Source organism: Mauremys reevesii, linkage group 13 (assembly GCF_016161935.1).
Source record: "Mauremys reevesii isolate NIE-2019 linkage group 13, ASM1616193v1, whole genome shotgun sequence".
Lineage (NCBI taxonomy): Eukaryota > Metazoa > Chordata > Testudines > Geoemydidae > Mauremys > Mauremys reevesii.
Window position 1 is genome coordinate 345,831 of NC_052635.1, and position 19,409 is coordinate 365,239.

Here is a 19,409-nt window from a genome sequence, read left to right on the forward strand (position 1 = left end):
CCCGACTGTGCCAAGCACTGCACAGAGACACAGTAACTGAAACCGGGACCTCACTGTGCCAAGCACTGCGCAGACACACAGTAACTGAGACTGGGACCCCCACTGTGCCAAGCACTGCACAGAGACACAGTAACTGAGACGGGACCCCCACTGTGCCAAGAACTGCACAGAGACACAGTAACTGAAACTGGGACCCCCACTGTGCCAAGCACTGCACAGAGACACAGTAACTGAAACCGGGACCTCACTGTGCCAAGCACTGCGCAGACACACAGTAACTGAGACTGGGACCCCCACTGTGCCAAGCACTGCACAGAGACACAGTAACTGAGACGGGACCCCCACTGTGCCAAGCACTGCACAGAGACACAGTAACTGAAACCGGGACCCCAACTGTGCCAAGCACTGCACAGAGACACAGTAACTGAGATCAGACCCCCACTGTGCCAAGCACTGCACAGAGACACAGTAACTGAGACCGGGACCCCACTGTGCCAAGCACTGCACAGAGACACAGTAACTGAGACCAGACCCCCACTGTGCCAAGCACTGCACAGAGACACAGTAACTGAGACGGGACCCCCACTGTGCCAAGCACTGCACAGAGACACAGTAACTGAGACCGGGACCCCACTGTGCCAAGCACTGCACAGAGACACAGTAACTGAGATCAGACCCCCACTGTGCCAAGCACTGCACAGAGACACAGTAACTGAGACCGGGACCCCACTGTGCCAAGCACTGCACAGACACATAGTAACTGAGACCGGGACCCCACTGTGCCAAGCACTGCACAGAGACACAGTAACTGAGACCGGGACCCCGACTGTGCCAAGCACTGCACAGACACAGTAACTGAGACCGGGACCCCACTGTGCCAAGCACTGCACAGAGACACAGTAACTGAGACCGGGACCCCGACTGTGCCAAGCACTGCACAGAGACACAGTAACTGAAACCGGGACCCCCACTGTGCCAAGCACTGCGCAGACACACAGTAACTGAGACCGGGACCCCACTGTGCCAAGCACTGCACAGAGACACAGTAACTGAGACCGGGACCCCGACTGTGCCAAGCACTGCACAGAGACACAGTAACTGAGAACAGACCCCCACTGTGCCAAGCACTGCACAGACACACAGTAACTGAGACCGGGACCCCACTGTGCCAAGCACTGCACAGAGACACAGTAACTGAGACCGGGACCCCGACAGTGCCAAGGACTGCACAGAGACACAGTAACTGAGACCGGGACCTCACTGTGCCAAGCACTGCACAGAGACACAGTAACTGAGACCGGGACCCCAACTGTGCCAAGCACTGCACAGAGACACAGTAACTGAGACCGGGACCCCACTGTGCCAAGCACTGCGCAGACACACAGTAACTGAGACCGGGACCCCACTGTGCCAAGCACTGCACAGAGACACAGTAACTGAGACCGGGACCCCGACTGTGCCAAGCACTGCACAGAGACACAGTAACTGAGACCGGGACCCCACTGTGCCAAGCACTGCACAGAGACACAGTAACTGAGAACAGACCCCCACTGTGCCAAGCTGTAGATGTGCAGACTCACCACTGCGGCGCCTCCTACTGGTTGTCCTCAGGAATTAGCTCTTTTCCAGCCCAGAGCACCCTCTGCAGGCCGGTGATCCACCTGTCCTCTTGGCCCCCCTGTGTCCCTCCCTGGACCCTGGTGCCCTTTTAACTGGGGTGCTGCCCCCTGGCAGTACCTCACCAATCTGGGTCTCCCCTCCCTGGGGAACCCCCAACCCACTATCCCCACTTTGCCTCAGTTTGGTTACTGCCCAGTCTCCTCTAGCCCCTGCTCCCTAGGGCTGACTGCAGTATCTGCCACTCATCACTGGCAAAGAGGGGTTTGGACCTGCTGCCTTTGCCTACCCCTGGCTCCTTTATCAAGGCCACAGCCTGGGGCTTTCCAGGCTGGAACTTCCCAGCTCCTCTGCCTTTCCCCAGCCCTGCTCCACTCTAGGTACCTTGTCTCTAGCTTCTAAGCAGCCAGGCCCTTCTCCCTCTACAGGCAAAGGAAGACTGTTTGCTCCTAGCTTCCCTGGCCCTTTTACACAGGCCAGCTGTGGCCTGATTAGGCTGGGGCCCAGCTGCAGCCCCTTCCCCAATCAGCCCAGCTTTTTGAGCTGCAGCTTTTAAGCCCTCTCCTAGGCTGTTTTAAGCCCCAAAGGGCAGGAGCGGGTAACCACCCCGCTACACAAGCACTGCCAGCGTCCGCTGGCTCCCTGGATGCCTTCGAGGAGCAGTGGGCGCTGTCCGGGGTTCTCTGCTCGGTGTCCCCGTCCGGCTCCCTTCTTATGACCCTTTGACCACACTCCTGTCCCTGTTCTTTTATTCGTTGTCCCCCGCACTTAGTGGGTTTCCGTGGTCCTGTGGATCCTCCCCTTAGGCTGGGGGGGGGGGATCCGTTAGCATGGGGCGGGCTTGCACCCACCCCATTTCCCAGGAACCCAATAGATACACAAGCACTGCCGGCGTCCGCTGGCTCCCTGGATGCCTTCGAGGAGCAGTGGGCACTGTCTGGGGTTCTCTGCTTGGTGTCCCCGTCAGGCTCCCTTCTTATGACCCTTTGACCACACTCCTGTCCCTGTTCTTTTATTAGTTGTCCCCCGCAATTAGTGGGTTTCTGAGGCCCTGTGGAACCTCCCCTTAGGCTGGGGGGGGTGTTCCATTAGCATGGGGTGGGCTTCACCCGCCCCGTTTCCCGGAAACCCAATAGATACACAAGCACTGCACAGACACACAGTAACTGAAAACGGGACCCCTTTGTGGCAGGTGCTGCCTAAATACACAGAAACAGACCTCCACCATGCAAGGCACTTCAGAGCCACACAGTGACGGAGGTTGGGACCCCACCATGGCAGGTGTATCACAGACACACAGTAACTAAGGGCTAGTCTACACTTACCAGCCGGGTCGACGCGGTGAGTTCGACTTCTCAGAGTTCGAACTATCGCGTCTAATCTGGACGCGATAGTTCGAACTCCGGAAGCGCCGGGGTCGACTTCGGTACTCCACCACTGCAAAAGGCGGTGGCGGAGTCGACCTTGGAGCCGCGGACTTCGATTCCGCGGCGTCTGGACGGGTGAGTAGTTCGAACTAGGGTACTTCGAATTCAGCTACGCTATTCACGTAGCTGAACTTGCGTACCCTAGTTCGACCCCCGCTCTTAGTGTAGACCTGCCCTGAGACCAGGACCCCACTGTGCATCACAGACACACAGTGAGAGACGGCTCCTCCCCAGAAGAATTCCCAGGGTATTTGGCAGATAATGGTGGAACCTAGTGGAGGAGGTTTGGCCGGGAGGAAAGCCAAGGTAAGAAACTGATCATGTTTTCAAAGAATTTAAGTCCAGAATAGACCATTTTGAGTATCGCAGTTTCAGGGTTAATTGCACCTCCACCCCCTTTGTTGTATGCTCACGGTGCCCCCTTAGCTCAAATGCTTCCGGCTGCCACCTCTCGCTGGGAGGGGATCCGTGTACCTCTCCCGCTAGACCAGGGAGCTTGAAACCCCCCCGCAATTTACTGTAACTATCTCCATGGATCTGAGCTTACTCCAGCACCTGTGGTTTGCTCATTCTCAGGGACAAGGACAAGAATGACCAGTGACCAGCCAGATTTCACACAGTCTATTATGTTTAGCATTACAGAGAGAACATACAACAATAATAATTAAAAATAAACAGATGACATGCCTGCTAAGCTTACCAGGTGCCACCCATCTTCCACCCTGGCAGACCACAGTCCTTCAGACCCTAGCTAGAACGCAGGAGTCCAGAATCCCCCAAGTCCAAGTCCCTCTCTCCTGTCCAGTCCTCAGGCAGCTCCTGCTGAAGGCAGGATAGATCACTACTCAGGGCACAGCCAGTCTCCTGCCCCCCAGCCTCATCAGGGCTTCTTTCATCTCCTTGTTCCTCAGTGTGTAGATGAGGGGGTTGAGGAGAGGGGTCACCGTGGTGTAGAATACACCCACCACCCTGTCCACAGGGTGATGGGACCCCGGCCTCAGGTAGATGAAGACCAGGGGAACGTAGTAGGTCACCACCACTGTGATATGTGCCACGCAGGTGGAGAAGGCCCGACGCCTGCCCTCGGTAGAGTGGATCCTCAGGATGGATGAGACGATGTAGACATAGGACATCAGGATCAGCAGGAAGCAGGCCATGGCCACGAATCCCACGTCGATGAATGTCACCAGCTCGTTGAGGGCCGTGTCCCCGCAGGCCAGCTTCAGCACAGCCGGGATATCGCAGAAGATGTAGCCTACCCGGGTGTCCCGGCCATAGGGCAGGCGGAAGGTGAATGCAGTCTCTATCAGCGAGTGCAGGGAGCCCCCTAGCCAGGTCCCCGCTGCCAGGCACAGGCAGGCTCTGCGGTCCATAATGACGCTGTAGCGCAGTGGCTTGCAGATGGCCAGGAAGCGGTCGTAGGCCATGACCGTGTAGAGGAAGCACTCGGTGCAGCCCAGGAAGTGGAAGAAGAAGAGCTGGGCCACGCAGCCATGGAAGGAGATGGCCCCACCGCCTGGCATGAAGCCGGCCACCACCTTGGGCACCACCACCGAGGAGACCATCATGTCCAGGAAGGACAAGTGGCAGAGGAACCAGTACATGGGCTTGTGCAGCCGGCGCTCCCGGGCCACCGCCAGCAGGATGAGCAGGTTCCCGCCCAGCGTCAACAGGTAGATGAGGAGGAAGAAGAGGAACAAGGGCACCTGCAGTGCTGGGGGGTACGGGAGCCCCACCAGGATGAAATGGGTCAGCTGGGATTGGTTCCCACACTCCATCCACTCCGTTTGGGTCCCTGCGAGTGGACGTCAGGTGTTAATGATTAACCAAGGGAGAACGATGGGTGATCTTTGCAGACCCCACTTCCCACCCAGAGATGGGAAATGAACCTACACGTGCTGAACCCCCCAGCCCCTACTGAACCCCATTTGCTCCCAGAGCCTGCATTGAAGTCCTGGCTCCCAGCTCCCCGACTCTAGCTCACAAGACCCCTCTCTTCTCCCACATCCAGGATTAGATCCCTGGAGTTAAACAGAGACACATTCAAATGAAATAACAAAGCCCACGTTGATAAGTGTGAGGGTGATTAGTCATGGGAACACTCTGAAGGGAAGCAGGGTGTTCTCTGTCTTTTGAGGTTTTCGAGTCACGATGGCCTTTGTGGAAGACGGGAGTTTGTCAGACATGAGTTATTGGGCTCAACATTCTGTGGTATCCAGAAGATCAGACTAGATGATAATGCTGGTCTCCTCCGGTATTAAAAATCCATCAGTCTATGAATCTACACATCTGGATGCAGTGCCTGGCTTTGTGTCCCAGCTGCGGTGCTCTCACCTGCTCACTGCCGTGCCCTGAGGTCTCTCTTCAGCCCTTTACATCTCCCTGACCCAACTCTTCGCACAGAAGAAGGCTTCGTCCTCCACGTGACGCCAGCCTCAGACTGAAAGAGCTTAAGGGGAACTTTCTTGTGGAGATGAGCCCAGAGTTGCCCACCTCAGTGTCCTTGCCCCTGCCTCTGACGCAGCTGGTAGCAGGCATTGTGGGAGACCTGGATGGAGGCGCCCTGGTGCTCATCCGAGCAGACCGTTTCTCTATTTCTGTAAATCATTTCTCTGCTCTGTTTAGTTTCTTCTTCAGCTCTGACGTGTCCTTTCTCCCTGCAGCTTCTTATAACCTTGCACCCTCTCTGTGCTCTCTCTTCTTTCCCCCTGGTGTATTTCACTCCCCAGGTCACTTGCAGCTACATCAGTGTTAAACTGTTGACACTGGCTGTGTTTTTAAGAACATAATGATGCCTTCCCATTGGCAAACTCCAATGGGCCTTATTAGAATTGTTGTTTGGGGCAAAGCGAAGGAGCTAGCTCAGAGATTTCATTAGAGAGGAGAGTCGGTGGCCGTGCTAGAGCAGGTGCTTCTGGTGCTCACAATGGACTGAAGGTCTGGCATTTGCTTCATTTAATGAAGCAATTCTCGCAGAAAACTGCTCTCCCTGATAGTTCAGGCTTGGCCTCCCACTCTGAGCCAGTCCTGATCCCAAGGATCTGCTAGGAGATGCTGTATGTCAGAGACTGGAGTGGGTTACTCACTAGGATGTGCGCTCTGCTTGGAGTCAGTGTGGAGCCCAGTGTGGAGCAAGCAAGGGACACTGGGTTGCTGGGAGGATGGAGTGGGGGTTCAGTAGATGGCCCCGTTCTCTCTGAGTCATTGCTGACCCCCATGTCCCAGCGCTATGCTACGGTGTGACGGAGCGATTCTGGCGGGACCCAACTGAGAGTGCCAAATCAGGACCAATTGCTTAAACAGGGCAGTTACAGCCCTAGGCTGGGGTTTTTCCACCTCTAAGGCAAACCAAACCAGCCAGACAAAAGGGACTTTGGTCTCACCCCACTGGCTAACCACAAGTCACACAAGCAATTTCCTTAGACACTCCAGTCTCCCAGTATCACCACCAGTGCACTCATCCTGGGGATAAATGGTTATGAAAACCAACACCCCAATAAAAGAAAAAGGTTCCCTCGATCCCAAAGGACCAAGCCCCAGACCCAGGTCAATATACACATCAGATCTTACCCACAAATCACGCTGTTGCCAATCCTTTAGAATCTAAAATCTAAAGGTTTATTTACAAAGGGAAAAAGGTAGAGATGAGAGGTAGAATTGGTTAAATGCAATCAATTACATACAGTAATGGCAAAGTTCTTAGTTCAGGCTTGCAGCAGTGCTGGAGTAAACTGCAGGTTTAGATTAAGTCTCTGGAACATCCCCCGCTGGGATGGGTCCTCAGTCCCTGGTGTAGAGCTTCAGTTTGTGGCAAAGTCCCTCCAGAGGTCAGAAGCAGGATTGAAGACAAGATGGAGATGAGGCATTGGCCTTATATAGACTTTTCCAGGTGTAAGAATCTCTTTGTCTTCACTGTGGAAATTTACAGCAAAAATATGGAGTCTGGAGTCACATGGGCCAGTCCCTGCATACTTTGCTGAGTCACAAGGCGTGTCTGCCTTCTCTCCATGGGTCCATTGTGTAGCTGATGGCCCTTTAATGGGCCATCAAGCCAGCTATGCAGGGCTGACATCAGCTTGTCTGGGACACTTCCCAGAGGCAGAGCATAATACAGAATATAGACATTACAGAGCCAATACTTATAACTTCAACTACAAAATGATACACAGACATACAGACAGCATAATCATAACCAGCAACCCAGAACCTGGTCTTAGACACCGTATATGACCCCCTTTACCTAAGGTTTGGTGCCACTACAGGACCTTGGTTGCAACACTGGGTTGCTGGGAGGATGGAGTGGGGGTTCAGTAGATGGCCCTGTTCTCTCTGAGTCATTGCTGACCCCCATGTCCCAGCGCTATGCTACGGGGAGGGGCCTTGGGGGGGGCTCAGCAGGGGCTGCTGTCTCCTGAGAGTCAATGCTGACCCCAGCTGCAAGCGCAGTACTTGGGGTTACTAATCATGGTGTTTGGCTACATTTCCTGGCTAAATTCTAACATAGTTAATTATATCCTAGTTACAGAGGCAGCTCTAACGTAAAGCAGGTCATAGCCCCAGCTGGTGTAATTCGCCAAAGCGCCATAGGAGTTACTGCCCCTATGTCTTTTTACACTGAGAAAATTCACTTTGACTCTCGGTTGTAAGGAGCAGACCCCAAGGTGCATGTCTGCCAGACTATACGAGGGCAGGAGATGGTTTTCCCCTCCCATGGAAAGGTTTGACATTTAGAAATTGTGCCTGTTATGAGTCAGGATGAAAGGTTGAAATCTCAAAAAAATTGAACTAAAAATTTGGGGGGGGGGAAATTCAGTTTGGGATAATAAAAAAATTGTTTTTAGATAATTTCACCATGTTTATTCTATTTTAACCATCTTTCCTTTTAAACATTTGTAGTGTATATTTACTACAATTTCAAAATGAAGTCATTTGGACTCAACCCCCCAAAAGTTTCTGGTTTGACAGTGTTAAACAGGAGGCTTTGGCCATCATTGAAACGTCTCTAACCAAACATGCGTTGAGTTGAGTGTTCCAATGAACCCCAAACCAGTTTGCAAGCAGTTTTGGTTTTGCTGAATTGGCATTTCCAACAAAAACCACAACAATGCTTCGCCAGAGAATTCCCACCCAGATCTCCTATTTCAAAGGTCCTTCTTCCTGGCATTTGCGTGAGCTAAGGCAAGCAATGGAGGAGATTATGAGAGCATGCATCTCACCGGTTCCTCTGTGCCCCTCCTCCCGACCCACACCAGTGAATCTAGCCTCATGGCTGAGAGGTAGGGAAGGGTTATTACCCCCACTTCCCAGGCTGAGGACCAGACACATTAAGTTTGAGACTCTCAAAATGGCTCAAAGGAATGGCACTCCTGGGAGGGGGCCACCCACCTCCTGAGTGCCTCCTAGTGGCTGGGTATGGTCATGCAATCTTTTTTCTGCACCTGACCCCCCTGCCAGGTTGCCGACCCCTCTTGGCAGGTCTTCCATGTCTCAGCCCTCCGGTCAAGTCACACGGTGAAAAAACGGACCTGCTACCGAGTAGCAAAGAGTCCGTCGAACTGTCTGCCCTCACCAGGGCCTTCAGCCTGGTTGCTGGACCTTTTAAATCCCGCCCTTGGCTCAGGCTTCTAAAGGAGACTTGTCTCTGTGTTGGGGCTTAGGCCACTTTGACAGAGGAGGAACCTGGGCCACCCACCGCTCTGGGTTCCAGGCCGGGGACCCTCTTCCCAGCCACCATGTCCTGCTCCCTTTAATTGGCTGCTGCTTCCCACTGCCTCTTCCCACTCAGTCCCTTCACCTCCCCCTGTTATCTTCGGGTTACTGTTCTCAGGTCCTCTCGCTCCCAGGGCCAGCAAATGCAGCCACAGCAGAGCCCCCATCGTCACCCCTCTGCTCCCAGCAGGGTCCTGCCGCTCCTTTTATCTGAGCCCGCTGGGCTTTGATTGGCTGTGTCTGTGCAGGAATTGAAGACCCAGCAGAGGGCCACAAAGGCCTGGTACAACCCGTCACAGTTCATTATGCCCTGAGGATCCTTTGAAATTCCCAGTGGTCGAACTGGGAGTGGAATCCTGGGCTCCTGAGTCACACCTTGCCCATGATAAACCATTTACACACTGTAATGGTGAGTTTGATTGGTCCTACAAAGGCCAGGATCTACACTACATGTCCTTGAGCACCATCTACCTGCACCTTGTCTAATAATGAACAATCTTCATGCAGGGAGACGAGGCAGAGGAGGTAAAATATCTTTTATAGGACCAACTTCTGTTGGTGAAAGAGACACGCTGTTTAGCTACACAGAGCTCTTCTTCAGGTCTGGGGAAGCCACTTACAGACAGGGATCCTGCATTTACAGAGCAGTCTTGTAACACAGCCAACTATTTTATGCTTCTTTTGCAGGTGCGAAGGTCTCTGCCCACCCAGATCTTTAGCTGGTGAAAATGCTGTTTTGATGGCTACTTATCTTATTGAGACCCCCAACAAGACAGCCCCAACCCCATAATCCCTTCCCAGAGTAGGGAACAGAATGGCCGGAGTGGGCTGCATGTACGCAGGATGCAGGGGCCGTACAGCAAGGCGACCACGGTGAGGTGGGCAGCGCAGGTGGAGAAGGCTTTGTACCTCCCCTACTCGGAGTGCATCCAGAACACAGCTGTGACCATCCGGATATAGGAGCCCAGGATCGAGTCCGAGGAGCTGAGGGCCACCATCCCGACCCAACGTTAGCAAAAAGGACAGCCTCATTTAATGAGGTGTCGGCACAGGCCAGCTTCAGCAGAGGCGGCACGTCGCAGAAGTAGTGGTCCAGCTGATTGGGCCTGCAGTAAGGGCGCCGGAAAGTGAGGGATGTCTGCAGTGCTGAATGGGGAGACCCTGCCAGGCATGTCCCAGTCACCAGCTGGACACACACCCTCTGGTTCATGGTCCTGGCATAGTGCAGAGGGTCACATGTAGCAACGTATTGGTCGTAGGTCAAGACCATCAGCAGGAAGCACTCGGTGTCTCCAAAGAAGTGGAAAGAATACAGCTGTGCCACACAACAGCCAAGGAAGATGGAGCGGGAGCCCGCCAGGAAGTCAGCCAGCATCCTGGGGAGCATGACGCTGGAATGGCATATGTCCAGGAGAGACAGCTCGCTGAGGAAGTAGTACATGGGGGAATGGCACTGGAGGCTGAGACTGATGGTCAACAGGATGACAAGATTCCCCAGCAGAGTCAACAGGTAGATGGCTAGAAAAAAAGCAAACCTTCCATTCCTGAGCCCCAGAAAATCCCAGGAGGGTGAATTCCAGCATATGGGTGACATTCTGCCTTGCCATTTGTCTCTACCGTGGTTCCTATTCCTACAGGCTTTTGTCTGAAGGCAGAAAAGAAAATTATGTAATTTAGTGAGGAAGAAGCATATCCAGCATGGTGAATTTTCTGAGAATTTACAAGTAAATCTTGGTTGAGTGACTGATGAGGAGGACATAGGCGGCAGGTTCGTATAATTTTTGGTGGTGCCCAAAATGGTGTTCCCCCCATCCCCCGCTCTCGCCCTGTAAGCCGATATAAAATGAAGCTACAATGCGTCGGCATCACAAGATTACAAGAGTCAATTAAAAGTGAAAAGTCAGAAGCAGCACTTGCCTGCTTCAATATACGGTATTAAATTTTGTTGCACCTGTTGTGACAAGGTGGGAATGTTCTTAATATTTTCTCTGAATACTGTGTGGGTGCCTCAGTTTCCCCTGCAAGGTGCCAACTGACGGTGTTGGGGACAAAGATCAGGTGGCCTCCTTGTCCGGAAGAGACACAAAGGCCAGATGAGGGAGTGTCAGTTTGGAGCTGGCTGAGGAAATCGGGAGAGGCCCAGAACTTGGGTCTGGGCTCCCCACCCCCAAAGATGGACCTGACTGAGGGGTCCTGTTTTCTGTACCTACAAGCTCTGTTTTAGACTGTGATCCTGTCGTCTAATAAACCTTCTGTTTTACTGTCTGGCTGAGAGTCATGTCTGACTGCAGAGTTGGGGTGCAGGGACCTCTGGTCGCCCCAGGACCTGCCTGGGCACACTCGCTGCGGAAAGTGCATGATGTGGAAGGGCATGCTGAATGCTCCGAGGTCAGACCCAGGAAGGTGTAAGCTTTTTGCCCTGGGGACAGTCTGCTCAGAGAGAGGAGGCTCCCCCAGAGTCCTGACTGGCTTTGTATGGAGTAGTTCCAAAGCATCCCAGCATCCCCTTCCACACCATGCGCTTCCCGGAAGTCTGCACAGGCACTGACACTCCCTCCTCTGGCCTTTGTCTCTTTTCCAGGAATTAGGAGGCCACCTGATCTCTTTGTTCTCCCACACCTTCAGTTGGCAGCTTGCAGGAGAGTGGCCCAGGCCATCAGTTGCCTGGAGACAGGGTTGCAGCCATTGTCTGTGCTGAGGCATCACACTAGGCCTCTAGGGCTCTACAACAATCACACCCCCTTATCCCACCATCTAGATCCTTGAGAAATGCATTGGGGAAACTGAGGCACCCACACAGTATTCAGAGAAGAACATTCCCACTTTGTAACACCTGTATACGACTAGTTATATACTTTAAAGGGGTGTAAAATAATCAAGTATTGTGCTAAACACAATGATACTCCAAACTGACCACCAAACTGACCACCAAATTTAAGTTGCACGTTTTTCCCCTCAGGTGAGGGCTCTGGGGTGGGGCTGGGGATGAGGGGTTCACAGTGCAGGAGAGTGCTCAGGGTTGGGGTACTGGGGACACAGGGCTGGGGATAAGGAACTTGGGATGCAGACAGGCTGCCCCAGGGCTAGGGCCAGAGAGGATTCCCCCCGCCCCCATTACCGGCAGCAGCAAGCTCCAGGGGAGGGACCCCTCCTCTCCCCCCTCCCTGCAGCACACTCACTCTGCACCACAGTCACTGCACATGCTCCTAGGGACTCTCTCAGGTCCAGAAAACCCACTCACCTCCCCTATGGTGGGTACCTGGTGTCAAGGAGTCCCTGGGCGGTGCTCTGGAACTGCTCCCCACAAAGCCAGGCAGGACTCTGGGGAGCCTCCTCTCCCTCGGCCAGGGCAAGAAGCTCATACGGCTTCACCTCCTGGGTCTCTCCTTGGAGCATTCAGCATCCTCTGCCCCTCTGTGCGCTTCCCACAGCGAGTCCACCCCAGCGGGGTCCTGGGGAAGCCACAGGGTCCTGCCCCTCCACTGCGCAGTCAGACGTGACTCTCAGCCAGCCAGTAAAACAGAGGTTTATTCGATGACAGGAACGGGGTCTAAAACAGAGTTTATAGGTACAGCGAACCAGACCCCTCGGCCGGGTCCATCCTGGGAGGCAGTGAGGCAGACCCCTCCCCCCCCATCCGCACTTCACTCCTCGTCCCCAGCCAGCTCCAGACTAACCACCCCCTCCAGCCCCTCCTCCTCTGCTCAGCCCCTTTCCGGGCCAGGAGGTCACCTGACCTCTTTGTCTACAACACCTTCAGTTGGCGCCTTTGCAGAGGAGGGGCCCAGGCCATCAGTTGCTAGGAGACAGAGGGTCAGGCATTTTGGTGCACTGGCCCCTTGCTCTGCAGCAATCACACACCCTGATCCACCACCTAGATACTTAAGAACTGCAGAGGGGACACTGAGGCACCAACACAGTATTCAGAGAAAACATTGAGAACATTCCCAGTTCATCACACCGGGGCGGGGGGGGGGGGGTTTGCCATCATGTGTGGCCTCCCCACCCCTGCTGCTGCCCCGGGGGGGGGGCAGGGGAGAGAGCTCCCAAGCACCTGTGTGCCTCCTTCCTCCTCCTCTCTCCCTCTTCCCCTCCCCCGATGCTCCAAGAGGCTGCCGGCTGCTGATCTCTATAGCCTTAGGCAGAAGCAGCACAAACAAAGGAGAGAGTCACTGCCTGAAAGAAAACAGCCAGGGAAGCTCCGAGGCGGGGGCAGGCGAGAAACCCAGCTCCAAATATTGGTGGAGCAGAGCCCTCAGCCTTGAATATTCCTGGGGCTTAAGCCCCTCGAGCCCATATAAGTTGGCGCCCCTGGAGGAGGATAGATAGATAGATAGATAGAAAGAGGGGGTGGATGGGGATAGAGAGACAGACAGACATATTCCTCACTCTTAAAAAGAAGAGCACAGTGGCTTGCCCAGAGTTCAATTTAGTACAGTATTCTGCCTCCAGTGATAGCCAGTACTAGATGGATCACAAATTGACTATGAGATAGTAATGTAAGAAACATAAGAACGGCCATACTGGGTCAGACCAAAGGTCCACCTAGCCCAGTATCCTGTCTTCTGACAGTGGCCAATACCAGGTGCTTCTGAGTGAATTAACAAAACAGGGCAATTATCCAGTGGTCCATCCCTTGTCATTCAGTCCCAGAATCTGGCAAGTCAGAGGCTTTGGGTTGTGTCCCTGACAATCTTGGCTAATAGCCATTGGTGGACCTGTCCTCCATGAACTCATCTAATTCTTTTTGAACCCAGTTATACTTTTGGCCTTCACAACATACCCAAGCAATGAGTTCCACAGGTTGACTGTATGTTGTGTGAAGAAGTACTTCCTTAGGTTTGTTTTAAACCTGCTGCCTATTAATTTCATTAGGTAACCCCTAGTTCTTGTATTATATGAAGGGGTAAATAAAATTTCCTTATTCACTTTCTCTACACTATTCTTTATTCTTTAGATCTCTATTATATCCCTTGTTAGTCCCAGGCTTTTCACTCTTTTGTACAGAAGCATGTACGCATGCCAAAGGTTAATCAATTTTGTTGCCCTTTTCTGTATCTTTTCCAGTTCTAATATATCTTTTTTGAGATGAGGCAACCAGAACTGCATGGAGTATTCAAAGCATGGGCGTCTATTTTCTGTCTTATTATCTATCCCTTTCCTAATGATTCCTAACATTCTGTTAGATTTTTTGACAACTGCTGCACATGGAGTGGATGTTTGCAGAGAACTATCCACAATGATGACAAGATCTATTTCTTGATGGGTAACAGCTAATTTAGACCCCATAATTTTGTATGTATAGTTGGGATTCTATATGTGACATTATTTGATCAAAATATGACCATATAGATCATTGTTGCAACCACTGTTATATATTTGCAACAAACCTTGCACAAAATGTGGCATGTAAGATGTCTATTGAAAGCTTATGATGTGCTGGTTATGATTATGCTATCTGAATGCATGTATTATTTTTGTATTTGAAGTTATGAGCATTGGCTCTATTGTTGTATTTCAAATGTTTGCTCCTGGGGTAATGCCCACAAGGTATTTAGCCAGCACATCTTGGAGAGACTATCAAATTAAGTGGCTCATCAAGAAACACTTAAATGACAATGGACCATGGGGATGCCCATCTACACTGAATGAACTGTCATAGAATCATAGAATCATAGAGTATCAGGGTTGGAAGGGACCTCAGAAGGTATCTAGTCCAACCCCCTGCTCAAAGCAGGACCAATTCCCAACTAAATCACCCCAGCCAGGGCTTTGTCAAGCCTGACCTTAAAAACCTCTAAGGTCCTGTAATCATGCTGTGTGAGGTATAGGTAATGGCTTCTACTGTGGCCAAACCTTCATGCATGTACATATGACTCTGAATTCTATTTTATCACCTGTAATTTTCCACTGGTTGTGCTGGGAGCTTCTGCCATGTGGAGGGGGGTTTCCCTCCACATGGCAGAAGATATAAAAGGTCCTGGAATGGAAACCCCTCAATTTTGCCCCTTTTCTGCTCCAGCCTCTGGACTATGAACTTACACTAATGGAAGCGTTCTAACCAAGGGACTGAGGTTCTTCCAACGATTTGGAAGCAGACAGAGACTTGAGTTAAGCCAGCAGTTTATTCCATCACAGCTACAAGCCTGAGCCCAGAACTTTGCCATTACTGTATGTATTTGACTCCTTTGACCAGTTTTTACTTCTTTCTTTCTTTCTTTCTTTCTTTCTTTCTTTCTTTCTTTCTTTCTTTCTTAATAAACCTTTAGATATTAGATACTAAAGGATTGGCATCAGCGTGATTTTTGGGTGAAATCTAAGTTATAAGAACATAAGAACATAAGAACATAAGAAAGGCCGTACCGGGTCAGACCAAAGGTCCATCTAGCCCAGTATCTGTCTACCGACAGTGGCCAATGCCAGGTGCCCCTGAGGGAGTGAACCTAACAGGCAATGATCAAATGATCTCTCTCCTGCCATCCATCTCCATCCTCTGACGAACAGAGGCTAGGGACACCATTCTTACCCATCCTGGCTAATAGCCATTTATGGACTTAGCCACCATGAATTTATCCAGTCCCCTTTTAAACATTGTTATAGTCCTAGCCTTCACAACCTCCTCAGGTAAGGAGTTCCACAAGTTGACTGTGCGCTGCGTGAAGAAGAACTTCCTTTTATTTGTTTTAAACCTGCTGCCTATTAATTTCATTTGGTGACCCTAGTTCTTGTATTATGGGAATAAGTAAATAACTTTTCCTTATCCACTTTCTCAACATCACTCATGATTTTATATACCTCTATCATGTCCCCTTAGTCTTCTCTTTTCCAAACTGAAGAGTCCTAGCCTCTTTAATCTTTCCTCATATGGGACCTTCTCTAAACCCCTAATCATTTTAGTTGCTCTTTTCTGAACCTTTTCTAGTGCTAGAATATCTTTTTGAGGTGAGGAGACCACATCTGTACACAGTATTCGAGATGTGGGCGTACCATGGATTTATATAAGGGCAATAATATATTGTCAGTCTTATTCTCTATCCCCTTTTAATGATTCCTAACATCCTGTTTGCTTTTTGACCGCCTCTGCACACTGCGTGACATCTTCAGAGAACTATCCACGATAACTCCAAGATCTTTTCCTGACTCGTTGTAGCTAAATTAGCCCCCATCATGTTGTATGTATAGTTGGGGTTATTTTTTCCAATGTGCATTACTTACATTTATCCACATTAAATTTCATTTGCCATTTTGTTGCCCAATCAGTTAGTTTTGTGAGATCTTTTGAAGTTCTTCACAATCTGCTTTAGTCTTAACTATCTTGAGTAGTTTAGTATCATCTGCAAACTTTGCCACCTCACTGTTTACCCCTTTCTCCAGATCATTTATGAATAAATTGAATAGGATTGGTCCTAGGACTGACCCTTGGGGAACACCACTAGTTACCCCTCTCCATTCTGAAAATTTACCATTAATTCCTACCCTTTGTTCCCTGTCCTTTAACCAGTTCTCAATCCATGAAAGGACCTTTCCTTTTATCCCATGACAGCTTAATTTACGTAAGAGACTTTGGTGAGGACCTTGTCAAAGGCTTTCTGGAAATCTAAGTACACTATGTCCACGGATCCCCTTGTCCACATGTTTGTTGACCCTTCAAAGAACTCTAATAGATTAGTAAGACACGATTTCCATTTACAGAAACCATGTTGACTATTGCTCAAGAGTTTATGTTTTTCTATGTGTCTGACAATTTTATTCTTTACTATTGTTTCAACTAATTTGCCCGTACCGACGTTAGACTTACCGGTCTGTAATTGCCGGATCACCCCTAGAGCCCTTTTTAAATATTGGCGTTACATTAGCTAACTTCCAGTCATTGGGTACCAAGCCAATTTAAAGGACAGGTTACAAACCTTAGTTAATAGTTCCAACTTCACATTTGAGTTCTTTCAGAACTCTTGGGTGAATGCCATCTGGTCCCGGTGACTTGTTAATGTTGAGTTTATCAATTAATTCCAAAACCTCCTCTACTGATACTTCTATCTGTGACAGTTCCTCAGATTTGTCACCTACAAAAGCCAGCTCAGGTTTGGGAATCTCCCTAACATCCTCAGCCGTGAAGACTGAGGCAAAGAATCCATTTAGTTTCTCCGCAATGACTTTATCATCTTTAAGTGCTCCTTTTGTATTTTCATCGTCAAGGGGCCCCACTGGTTGTTTAGCAGGCTTCCTGCTTCTGATGTACTTAAAAAACATTTTGTTATTACCTTTGGAGTTTTTGGCTAGCCGTTCTTCAAACTCCTCTTTGGCTTTTCTTATTACACTCTTGCACTTAAGTTGGCAGCGTTTGTGCTCCTTTCTGTTTGCCTCACTAGGATTTGACTTCCACTTTTTAAAGGAAGTCTTTTTATCTTTCACTGCTTCTTTTACATGGTGGTTAAGCCACGGTGGCTCTTTTTTAGTTCTTTTACAGTTTTTCTTAATTTGGGGTATACATTGAAGTTGGGCCTCTATTATGGTGTCTTTAAAAGGGCCCACGAACTTGCAGGGATTTCACTTTAGTCAATGTACCTTTAACTTTTGTCTAACTAACCCCTCATTTTTGTATAGTTCCCCCTTTTGAAATTAAAGGCCACAGTGGTGGGCAGTTGGGATGTTCTTCCCACCACAGGGATTTTGAATGCTATTGTATTATGGTCACTATTTCCAAGCGGTCCTGCTATAGTTACCTCTTGGACCAGCTCCTCCGCTCCACTCAGGATTAAATCTAGAGTCGCCTCGCCCCTTGTGGGTTCCCGTACCAGCTGCTCCATGAAGCAGTCATTTAAAGTATCGAGAAATTTTATCTCTGCATTTCGTCCTGAAGTGAAGTGTTCCCAGTCAATATGGGGATAATTGAAATCCCCCACTATTATTGGGTTCTTAATTTTGATAGCCTCTCTAATTTCCCTTAGCATTTCATCATCACTATTACTGTCCTGGTCAGGTGGTCGATAATAGATCCCTAATGTTATATTTTTACTAGAGCATGGTATAGTAAATATATTCACTTCGATGCATGGCTGGTACTTTGAGATCAGAAGAACCTTTTATTTGATTAAATTGTTTTTTAAAAAACACTCATATTTAAAACCAGTGTTTTGGGGGGTGATACAAAAACTGGAATACCTAAGGAAACTGCTTTTATGACTTCTTGTTAGCCAGTGTGGTGAAACAGAAGCTTACTTTCATTCCTGGTTTTGGTATATCTTATGGAGGAATAGCCATTAGTTTAGGGTGTGTCTATCCTATTTCTCAGCAATTTGTCCTGAATTTGGTATTCTCAGTTGTGACCCACTGAGGCATGGCTACATCATGTACATTATTTAGCATTTCTCAACATTGACTTTCATCTGCCATTTTATTGTCCAGTCACTCAGTTTAGTGAGATCCCTTTGAAACTCTTCCCAGTCTGCTTTGTATCCTCTGCAAACATTATCACCTCACTGTTTACATTGCGACATAGTTGCAAAAAAGGCTAATATCATTCTGGGGCAGGGATTGGTTACCTTTGGCACGCGGCTCGCCAGGGTAAGCACCCTGGTGGGCCGGGCCAGTTTGTTTACTTGCAGCGTCTGCAGGTTTGGCGGATCACAGCTCCCACTGGCCATGGTTTGCCGCTCCAAGCCAATGGGAGCTGCTGGAAGCAGCAGCCAGCACATCCCTCATCCCGCGCCACTTCCCGCAGCCCCCAATGGCCTAGAGTGGTGAACGGCAGCCAGTGGGAGCCGCCCTGCGGACGCTGCAGGTAAACAAAGCAGCCTGGCCTGCCAGAGTGCTTACCCTGGTGAGCCGCATGCCAAAGGTTGCCGATCCCTGTTCTGGGGTGTATTAACAGGAGTGTCGTATGTTAGACATAGGAGGTAATTCTCCTGCTCTACTCACAAGTGGTAAAATCCCAGCTGGAGTCCTGTGTCCAGTTGTGGGCATCACACTTCAGGAAGGTGACAAGTTTCAGAAGGGTAGCCGTGTTAGTCTGTTTCAGCAAAAACAACGGGAGTTTCCAGTGACACCTTAAAGACTAACAAATTTATTTGGGGATAAGCTTTCATGGGCTGGAACCCACTTTATCAAATGCAGCTTTCAAACTATAAGGGTAGTTAAGGACTGGAACAGATTTCCAAGGGAGGTTGTGGAAACCCCATCATTGGAGGTTTCTGAGAAGAGGTTAGACAAACACCTGTCAGGGATAGTCTAAGAATATTTGGCCCTGCTTCAGAGTGGGCAGATTGGACTAGATGACCTGTTGAGGCCCCTTTTCTGTGAATCTGTGCTTCAGGGGATCATGTAAGACACTCTGCAGTAGTTAGTTATGGGATTACCTGTGCACAGATGAAGTATTTTCTTAACCCATGTTGTGGAATGGTTGGTTTGTTTCCTGGAGCCAGAGATTTCACATACCCTGCTGTGCTCATGTTTTGGATGAAACAATTGAAACAGAGTAAAACTTTGAAGAAGAAGGTGCTTTTATCTTTCTTCACTCACTCTTGGGACTCCTGGAAGAATGTGGTAGCAGAGGCATCAGCCTAATGAGCAATTACAGGATTTTGCATCATTTCAGTGAAATGACAGCTAGCAAAGATTGTTAAATATTTTAACATATGAACAGTTTCTTTTGACCTA

At 49.9% G+C, this 19,409-nt stretch overlaps 1 protein-coding gene and 1 pseudogene across 1 annotated transcript; both read right to left on the minus strand.

Moving 5' to 3' along the window:
• Nucleotides 1-3,889: 3,889 nt before the first annotated feature.
• Nucleotides 3,890-4,822, minus strand: LOC120380682 (olfactory receptor 10G6-like). The gene has a single exon (XM_039498642.1). It carries the CDS (start codon nt 4,820-4,822, stop codon nt 3,890-3,892), a length of 933 nt encoding a protein of 310 aa, XP_039354576.1.
• A 4,678-nt stretch (nt 4,823-9,500) lies between these two features.
• Nucleotides 9,501-10,347, minus strand: LOC120380683 (annotated as a pseudogene).
• Between the last annotated feature and the right edge of the window lie 9,062 nt (nt 10,348-19,409).